The sequence below is a fragment of the Vigna umbellata genome, chromosome 8, assembly GCF_029865625.1.
Source record: "Vigna umbellata cultivar VRB3 chromosome 8, Vumbellata_1.0, whole genome shotgun sequence".
Lineage (NCBI taxonomy): Eukaryota > Viridiplantae > Streptophyta > Magnoliopsida > Fabales > Fabaceae > Vigna > Vigna umbellata.
This window is the reverse complement of record NC_142172.1, coordinates 47,638,186-47,648,365: the sequence shown is the minus strand read 5'-3', so window position 1 is coordinate 47,648,365 and position 10,180 is coordinate 47,638,186. Positions and strand designations below refer to the sequence as shown.

Below are 10,180 nucleotides of genomic sequence, written 5' to 3'. Positions count from 1 at the left end.
AAAATTGATATATAACTCATGCATATATTAATTTAGTTTTATAAAAACAATATTGTATTCTTTCTCTCCTATATGTTAGGAAAAAAAGACTTCAAAAACTTTTGAAAAAATTGTTTTGTTCTGTATTTTCTTTCCTTCAAGTGCCTATGAGAGGAGTTTTCTTCAAGCATGCCTATAAAGGATTATATTTTTATCTGAATACAAGCACCAAAACCCTATTAATGCAAGACTATAAAAACAATCTGTTCATCTTTAACAATCTCTTTTTCCCAGAAGAACACAACATTTCTCAAGGAAACCCTTCTCTTTACCCCACACTGGTGCAATAGTGAACAGCTTGTGTGAACACAGTTTAAAGGCCAACAATGAACACGAACTGCAACAACCTGCTCAAATAGAAGTTATGCAATTGAAACACCACTGTTAAATTCCTAAACACCCTTTAGATTTTAATTGTCATTGATTGACTCCATTTTCTAAACACTTCCAAACAAAATAAAAGGTTTAAATAACATATAACATCGCAGCTGATTTTCTATGGTACACTGCATTGGAAGAAGCAAGAGAATTATACAAGTTCTTTTAGGATGAAGACGCTAATTGCTTCATTTTAGCTTGTAAAATAACTCCAGCTTCATCTGCCACGTTTTTCTTTTTGGATGCAACCTGCAGTTAGATTTGTACAAATTCATTTTTCTTGGGGAAATAAGATAAAAGGTAATATGAGAACTCTTAAATTCATTTCAAAAAACAACGTGAAAAAAGTAATTGACTTGAACTTCGTCCAGGGGGTGGGGAGGGGAAGATGATTCATTTTATAAAAAAAATATTGGGGTCAAATTATTTCGTGGTGGTACCTGTAGCAGAAGAACGCTAGCTATAATAAAACACATATCCAAAGTACACAAAAAAATATTGTAGAATATTTCACACAATAGGATACCAATCATTTGTTTAAAACTTTGTGGAGACATGCATGCTAGCTTGATTGATAAAAAATGTGAACTCCTATGGCAGCAACCCAAATCCAGCAGTGAGAACATGGTAGATGGAATTCCAGGTATGGAAGAGGCATTGCATTATAATAAATAAAAAGTATAGGAGAAGAGATAAATTTGACCAGCTCAGAGAAATAAAGAGATCAGAATAGGAAATAGACATGAAGTAAATAAAAGAAACAAAATAAACGAGACTCGTGAACAGAGGGATTACTTGAGAAAACCATCAGTTGTTTGCCTGAGATAGTCTACTTAACTGGAGATGTCAACAGTATTCAGTAAATGTCTCTCCAATGCTGGGTTTGGTTTAGCAAAACACTAGTGCTTAAAACAAGCTCAATGGAGTAGCCCCTGGACAAACCAGGGACTCGGACTCTCCTCAAGTGTGTTTTTTCCTATAAGATAATTGGTGCTTTTTCCACCATGTCCTTAGCCGCGATTGTCACCACAAGTTCTATGGCAAAAGTGGTCATCATAGGGAATCGCAAGAAACCCATGAAATCATAGAACTATAACGACTTTTTGCAGGAAATCTGCCGCATCATAGTGTCTTAGAGCCACCACGTCCCCTATTTAATAACATCTATCTTGAGCAATCACTCTCCACAATAGAATAACCACATTTAATATAAATTACATAATTACCACATTCAATACAAGATGACAACAATTTATGTTGTAGAGAAATGCTACCAATACACGTATTCTGTAGGCTTTGACGCTTTGTTTAATGAATCTCCTATTATTTTGTAGTCTTTGATAAATTACAACCAACAGTATAGGTTGTGACAGGAAAAGAGTGTTGCCAGCACTTCTCTTGTGTTGTATTTGAACGTAGTATAACAAGTTCAAGTCGAAAGCATGCTTGCACTTAAACCTAGAAAAAAATTCTCAACTCAACACAAGTCACACAAGAGTTGCTTCAAGATCTATTTGTATAAACCTTTTCATCTGTACTTGAAATAGAAGAAAAAATAGTAATAATCATAATAATAAATGAAATAAATTTCTTTAAAAACAAAACTTCACTTATGCACAAATTTTCAACACATTCCATTATGCATCCCCATTGAAATGCTTTTCCCATCTGAAATACTGCCCCAGTTAATTTAAACACGTACTAAATCACAAAAGCTCGGAGGCCAAACCACAGAAATCTAGAAAAAATGCAGTACCACACAAGCTTTTATTGCACTATTGCAAAGAGGGATTATTTACAGCATATAGTTTATAGAGCGGATAAAAAAACATCAATAGATTTTAATAGCAATCCATGACAAGCAGGGCATCCGGAGCTTGCTCGGAACAAGATACGCAAGAGGAAATGTACCTCAACAAGTTGTTCAAAATTTGATTTGAGCAGGTTGATTTTTCGCTCGCAGTAATCTTTTCCTTCATCCATAGTTTTCTGTTTTCACATACAATCACAATCAATGAACAAATAACAAACTGCAAAAACCTAAATTCAATACATAAAACCTAAAACCTAAATGCGATACATAAAACCTAATTGAATACACAAAAACCTAAGTGACGCACATAAAACCTAAATGCGACACAGAAAACCTAAATGCGATGCAGAAAACCTAAACGTGACACAGAAAACCTAAATGCGATAAATGTAGAAGAGTAAGGTTTGACCTCGATGAAGTATCCGGTGCCGACGTCGATCAAAACGTGGGTGGAGTCGTGGAGAGTGGCTGGGACGTAGAGGGAGGCGGTGAGGGGGACGAGGATTTGGCTGGCAGGAGGGCGGATGGCAAGGTCGTTGAGGGCGGAGGAAGCGATCTCGAGGCGAGTGGTGGCGCTGCGAATGTTGTTGAGACTGTCTTGCAGAAGATTCACTTCCAGATCGCTCTGTTCTTTCACCGCCTTTAACTGCTCCACGCTCATCCTCTCCAAACCCATCGAACCACTCTTCCAAGAACCCATTCAACTCTCTCTCGAACGCAACTCCTTCAATTCGATTTGATTTCGATGGCAATTTGCAACACCTCAACTCAACCCACACCTACAAAACCTCTTCAAGGTATTAATTATTATTTAGTGTGATAAATAATATCAGAGAAAAAATTATTATTTAGTGTGATAAATAATATCAGCGAAAAATTAAATCTCCTGTTAAAAAATATAATTTACTTTCTTTCAAGAATTGCATATGAAATTTAATTTTCGTACTAAATGTATATGTCATATTATCATTTAAGTTTATTTAAAAATATCTCAAATTTTTATAACTTTAATTTTTTATTATTTAATGATAGGTCTTTACTTTATTGCAGGAGATTATAAACAATGTTTCTCTAATTTATAGCTTCATAAACATTTACCTTTTATTTTATTTCTATTATAATGATATTAAAGTCTATCTGACAATAGTAGTTGAAAACTTAAATGTTATCCCAAGGTTGAAAAGAAAAACACTACTTAGTAATTGAGAAGGGTTGTATATAAAATTAATAATATCACATTAGAAGTCTCTTCTAGGAGAATGAATATATATATATATATATATATATTCTAGGAAACTATTAATTTATAATTATTCTTGTTCAAAATTTAAGTATATAATTTTGTTTTAACTAGTCAAAATAATTTTAACTGATTAAAATTATCATATCAATAAAAATAAGTTTCTTTCTCTTTCTAAATATGAAATAAATAAAACTTAAACATGCATCAAATTTTTCGAACTACTAATCTGAAAAACATTTTATTGAATTTTCTCAATAAAAAATATATCATCAAAATTATAAGTTAATCTTATTATGTTGAAAACTATAGTTATTTATTTTTTACAAGGATCGTTAAAATATGTGAAGATAATTTTGTTACATAAATCTCTTTACTTATATTGATCTTAATTAGATTTGTTGTCAAAAGACATTTTATTGCAAAGTAAATAAGTTTATAAGTTCATAAATATAGATAAAATATAGATTATTTAGTTATCTAACTTCTTAGTTCGGTTCATTTTATATTTATTATTATTTGTTTAGTCTTCAAAATTTTTAAAAAGATTTTATTTTTATGTTAATTGATGTTAATATCGTGCTGATATGTACATGTGAAATTTATATTATTTTTAAACATTTTATAATTAAAAAGAAATCATAATTTGCTAGGCTGTGTTATTTTTTGTTCTAAATTAAAAAAATTTTAAAATAAAAAATTATACATATTGATACATGAAATATAAAGATACATTAATGTTAATTCAATATAAAAGACTAAATTGTACAATTTTAAAAATTTAGAAAATTAAATTAAATTTAGAATAATAAAGAACCAAAATAAACAAAAAAATGTTAGATGACTAAATAGATAATTAAACATAAACTATATGGTTTTGAGTTTTTTCTTTTTTTTTTTTAAATTTAAGTGGTAGTTTCTAAATTTTTCTTTTCATATTTAAAAAAATACACCAGCCAAAGAAAACAGACAGAAAAGCCTAAGAAGAGTGAGGAAACCGAAACTGGATTTGGATACGGCCCACAACACACTGTGTTGCAGCAATTACGTAACCCAAATAAATGGCCCTAAAAAAATGAATGTGGGTCCAGATTGAGTTTGCAAGTAAGTTCAAAAAGTCCATCATATGAGGGTTTAAATATGGTCCCAAATCATAACATGGTTTTTAACTTGTTTCACCCCGACATTTAATTCCAGGGACCCATCAATTATTGGAAGCTGACCCTTCTGTTTAACAATAATTAAGAAAACATGTTGGCATCCTAAATTCGAAAACCCCACCAATAATCCATTCATACAAAAGTACAACATCAACAAAATCATCACTTCCCAACTCCCAGACAAATCCTTCCCTCTTCTTTTTTCACATCTTTCCTCTGCTCAAATCTCTTTTTTTCCCATCACACTATAACTATTTTTACATTCCATTTACATCCCGCCAAATTCTTTCATCAAATCATAAAATCACAAAACCATCTTTCAATCTTATTATCTTAACCATAGTTACTGTTTTTCTAAAAACTTTTAACAAGTGCTTGATAAATCATGTTCAACAAATCTTGTGTGTGTTGTACTATCTTGTTATGTACCAGTAAAGCCTGACATAATTAGTACACAACTAACGTTGACATAATTATGTCACATAATGTTAGAACAGCTATTAGAAAACTAAGCTCATTAATAGATTCATTTTCTGTTCGTGTAGAAAAGAATTAAAATGATTTATATATATATATATATATATATATATATATATAAATAAGTAAAAAATATATTTGTTATGCACTGAAAGAAGTGTGCACATGCTTTTTATTATTTAAAAAATAAAGTATAAAACGACTAAAGACTTGCTCTATCATATCATACTCGTGTCCTGTGTAAATTTTCAGAGATACTCTGCAAGGTTGTAAAACTTTTCTCAAGCAAATAAAGAATACAAAATTTCACAGTTCTGCTTTTTTTATGCACTTATAAATGATTGGTACAGTTCTTTTAGTTACACTAATAGTTTATAATGAAATTTATTTACCTTCATTTATACACTTTTAAGCAGAGAGATAAATGAATATCCCATTTTCAGAAATTCCACTTGAGCTGGTCGTCCAGAAAGGATTTCTACTCTTGGCTACATGACTTAAACGGCTTATCAATATGTCAGGCATCTTATAAATCATATATATATATTCAATTTCCCTTCAAATGGTGCCTGAAATATGTCAGGCATCTTATAAATGAATTTTAAATTTGGAAGATACCTGAAATAGAATCCCAAAATAGATTATGAAAGATAGAAAGAGATCAATGCTTCAGGTGATCCTTTTGCCACTTGAACTAAGCTCTCAGCATTGTGTTAAGTTTGTGTATTGTGAGGCAGATAAGGCAGGGTGCAGAGGCACATGGTAGTTTGCAAGGGCGTGCCAATAAAAGTCAAAGATATAACAACCAGTTTAAATATGCCATTATTGAGATGCAACACATCAGCCAAATTTGAGTTTTTTATTTATTTATGCATATATAGATAGCAGTGTATCACTAAAAAACCAGGATTGACTGTTGCATCAAATGCACCAACACTATCTTATGTTTTCACCCTTGTGAAAACACAATGTGAAAACATAAAAAACAGTGACCATTAGACCTATGTGAGTAGATCTTTATTTTCAAGACTTGAATACAGGCTGTACCTAACCTTATCTTTCCTTAAATACAGAAATAGCCAGAGTACAAGTTCCCAGAAAGAGTACGTGGAAATTACAAAAACTGGCAGAGAACCAAAGATGCTCCAACGAAATCAAACATGGTGGTCAGTGGGCTTCTCAACACCCAAATGAATTTACCTGTGGAATAGTATATTTATATTTATATAGCTTGGCCACACCAAGTTCAGAAGCAAAAGAGGGGCCAATTTGCAGCAGATTCAAGAACAAAAAGCACACTGAAACAAATACGGATTCAAAATTGAAACGTCATGCAACAAATCGAGTTGCTGAATACATGGAAACAAATAAAGTGACAAGAGAAGGAAAGAGGTAAAAAAAGAAACAGATGGGCTTTTATTCACATCACTGGCACCCCCAAAACAATCCACTTACATACAAGAAAACATTATTCTCACGCTGATCAATCTAAGAAATGGCTAAGAATTGAAGATAAAAAAAATCTCAAAACAGTAGTCATACGGAGTACAACCAGAGCTTTTTTCTTCTTCTTTTATCTTTCACACACCAGTCACCTCTGAAAACAACAAAGACAATCAAGGGGCGTGAAAGTAGAGGAGATTGAGACAGCGTAACTCACCAGCAGCTGCACCAATTTCACAACATTACCACCTTAAACTAACCTCAAAACATGCTTCAAGACCAGCCAAGAGGCATGAATTCTCATTCTCAACCCCTGTCGGAATGTAAAGCAGGATGCTCCAACAATCTGGGAGTGACGGTTGAATTTGGGAAACACAATCCACTCACCTCAGAAACAAGCTTGCAAGCACTAAGAATTACCTCAACTGCAACCACCACCACCAAACTTGTAGACCCGGTCAGTCAAAACTCAAAACCCACTACGCAAGTGAAACAGAAGCAACAATTTTCTTCTACCACCACATCAACATTACAAATTCAACCGCACTTCCACACCGACAAGCTTCAATATTTAAGCATCACAATCCACACAGTATGTTATCACTTCATCACATTCTCCTCCAACAAAAGCCCCAGAATCTAAAACAATTATCCAACTTTCTTAGCACCTAGTTAATTTTTCAAACCAGAAGCAGGAACTAAAATAAAACCCTAATTGAATAATTTCTTAATGGATGGACTTCTCCACTCAAAACTAAGAAAAAAAAACCTAACCCTAAGAATCTCCTGCTTCACCACACACAACAAAGCAACAGCCACAACACGAGATTATATATATATATACCAAAAAAACACCACCACCTTCCTCCACCGTCCACCTTCCTCCACCACCACCGTTACTCAATCAACGATGCTCGCCATCCCTCCGACCAGAATTCCCAGGTCCGCCGGACAACGAAGCCAGTAAATTCAGATGTCCCGGAAGGTAATTCCCCACCCTAGCCGCCGACGCTTCTCCGATGGCCTGCTGCTGCTGACGTTGGTGATGAGCAAAGAGCGAGGCCTGCTGTTGCGACACCGACACGGCGGCGGGCTGCACGACCATTTCTGGAGCGGCGGCGAAGCTCCAAATTTGTCCGAAATCGGGGCGAGCAGGGAGGGCCCACAGTCCGGGCGGGGTAGAGGGGCCCACGAGGGAGGGGCCCACGGAAACAGCGTCGTCCTTGGAAGTGTCATCGTCGGTGCGTATGCGCTTGCCGAGGATGAAGGGCGTGGGAGCGAGGAGCTGCGGCTTGTGGTCGGAGGCGGAGGAAGGCGAGGAGAGAGACGCGGAGTTGGCGGCGCGTACGGAGAGGGAGACGGAGGAGAAGCTGGCGGGCGTGGTGCCTGTGCCGGTGGCGGCGATGATGGAAGGCTCGGCCTGGCGCAGGAGCCACTCGATGGTCTGGCCGTCTGACTTGTGACCCAGCTCCCGCGTTAGCTGGAAGACTCTGGCGGCGCAGATGATGGGCATTCGTATGCGGCGGCCGCGTCCGTCGACCTTGCTGTGGCGGTCCTTGGACGGTGGCTTCTTGACGGCCAACGCCTGGGGCTGCTGGCGTTGCGGGTCAATGATTGAGGCGTTAGAGACGCCGTTAGTGGTGCCGTCAGAGGTTGACATATGTGTGTGTGTTATTGTATTGATTCTGAGAGTGGGAATGAGAATGAGAAGATGAGATTACAGTGAGTGAGTGTGTTTGAATGAAAGCGTTGATGAAAGAGGCAAGAAAGCAAGGAAGGAAGGAGGGGAACAGCCCTCTAATGATTGAGCGGCAGCAGCTGGTGGAGACAGGAGGAGGGCACATGGGTGCTGGGCTCCACTACTCCTCTTTCCCACGCGCCTTCTCTCACTCTCCCACCCCTTCCCTTTTACCCCCCCTCTTTTCATTTCTTCACCCCCCCATTCTTTATTCTTCCCATCAAAGCATTACTTTGTCCCTTTGCGCACCGTTTTTACTTTCAGTATTTAAGAAATGGGACACGCTCTGTTCACCAGAGTATAGGGTACCCAGAGAATAGGACGCCCTGGGACCCACTTACCTTTATTTTTCATATTCTTTATTACTTCTCTCTTTACTTTAGTTATATCATATCACATTTCTCCCTTCAAATTTATTTTTAATTATTACCATTACAATCATTTTCGTTTTCACAAATTTATGCTGAATTATTGAATGCCTCCACGTTTTTACTACACCAACCACAGCAGACCTTCTTATTCATTAATTTACTTATAAAAATTAGGAAATAAAAAAATATACAATATATAGATAATGTTGTATTAAATTAAAAACGTATTAATGTTTTAATATTCGGTTTCTTTATTGAATAAGAAGTAAGTAACGAAATGATTTACATTAGGTACTTTCGTTATCAGAGTGGAAGTTTCGGGTAATCTGGAGCTAGCTGTTATATCTTCACCATCCAATACCCTTTTGCCACGTGGCCTTCTTTCCAAGATATATCCAAATTATTATTTTTCCGCATTACTTATTTAATATTCGGCGTGAAACACGCTTTGCAAATATTGCCTCTCGGTTTGGGCTTTTACGCTGAGGCCCTTCTGACTCAAATGGGCTAACAAGGTTCATTTCCCACGCTTAAAAAATAGAAATCAAAATAACAATTTTCTTATTTAATAAATACATTTCATTATTATTATTGTTTACTAGTAGAAATATAGGCCATTATAATAAAAATAATTACCAGAGCATAAAAAAAATTGTAAATAAATATGAAATTTGTTTCTATTAATTATTATAATTTTACAATGAATAAACATTTTTAATCTTTTATTATGAGTAGTATTTCGAAAATTATGAATTAAAATGATTAATATTTACGAAATGAGATTAGATTTGATAAGAGAGGCAAATCATTTTTCACTTTAACACAGTGGAACACTGCTATTTGAATATAAGAAACCAAAATGTTAGTTTTCACGGTGTGAAAATTGTTTCAGTCGAATGAAACACAACAATTTAATGGATAATCATGCATTAATAATTATTAATTAAGAAAAACACATTAACCAAGCCCAAATAATTTTTTTCTTAAAAAAAGTGAGTTTGAATGAGAATTATTAGTTTGCATTAATAATCTTATGATAAGATTGTGATAATTAGGAATGATAAAGTGATTTAATAATAATAATAATAAAAAAAAAGTTGTGTGTTGAACTTCTTAGCAAAAAAGGAAAAAATGTGATCGTCATTGATTAATTGGAGAGTGTTTTGGAACCAATGAAAGAAACTTGTGGGGTACTTTCCTTTTCCAGCTTGCAAAACCCAAAAAAGGAACTTAGACTATTTTAGTCACACACCAAACAGGGCGTAAGAAAAAAGAAGAAGAAAAATGTAGGACCCTTCCCTTCCTAATTAGAAAAGCCAAAAAAAAAAAGTTAACACATCATAAAATATATTCTTCAAACATTTATATTTTAATTCAAATTTATTATCAGTCATATTTCATAAAAGTCCTGTTTTATTCATTTTTTTTACAATTTTGAATCAATAATAAAATGTCAAAAAGACGTGTTAGAAAATATATGGTTGATACTTAAATGTTCATAGTAGGATTTAAAAGTATTTT

The 10,180-nt window shown here is 34.7% G+C and overlaps 2 protein-coding genes across 5 annotated transcripts; both read right to left on the bottom strand.

Annotated features, from left to right (window-relative positions):
- Positions 1-366: 366 nt before the first annotated feature.
- Positions 367-3,022, bottom strand: PFD5 (prefoldin 5). Of its 3 annotated transcripts, XR_015781409.1 has the most exons (4): positions 2,640-3,022; positions 2,329-2,406; positions 1,213-1,567; positions 367-666 (listed from the first exon to the last, which is right to left on the bottom strand). XR_015781409.1 is itself a non-coding variant. In XM_047323738.2 (3 exons), the coding sequence occupies exons 1-3, from the start codon at positions 2,928-2,930 to the stop codon at positions 583-585; spliced, it is 453 nt and encodes a 150-aa protein (XP_047179694.1). In that variant the 5' UTR covers positions 2,931-3,020; the 3' UTR covers positions 367-582. The 3 variants fall into 3 exon arrangements, 2 of the variants coding, with proteins under 2 accessions (XP_047179694.1, XP_087951950.1); XM_047323738.2 differs by lacking the exon at positions 1,213-1,567 and having other exon boundaries at positions 2,640-3,020; XM_088095824.1 differs by lacking the exons at positions 367-666; positions 1,213-1,567 and adding an exon at positions 1,738-1,875.
- Positions 3,023-6,500: 3,478 nt separating this feature from the next.
- On the bottom strand, positions 6,501-8,459 carry LOC124846461 (TCP family transcription factor). Of its 2 annotated transcripts, XM_088097854.1 has the most exons (3): positions 8,285-8,459; positions 8,181-8,235; positions 6,501-8,135 (listed from the first exon to the last, which is right to left on the bottom strand). In XM_088097854.1, the coding sequence occupies exons 1-3, from the start codon at positions 8,392-8,394 to the stop codon at positions 7,455-7,457; spliced, it is 846 nt and encodes a 281-aa protein (XP_087953980.1). In that variant the 5' UTR covers positions 8,395-8,459; the 3' UTR covers positions 6,501-7,454. The 2 variants fall into 2 exon arrangements, with proteins under 2 accessions (XP_087953980.1, XP_047179681.1); XM_047323725.2 differs by having other exon boundaries at positions 6,501-8,342.
- Positions 8,460-10,180: the final 1,721 nt, after the last annotated feature.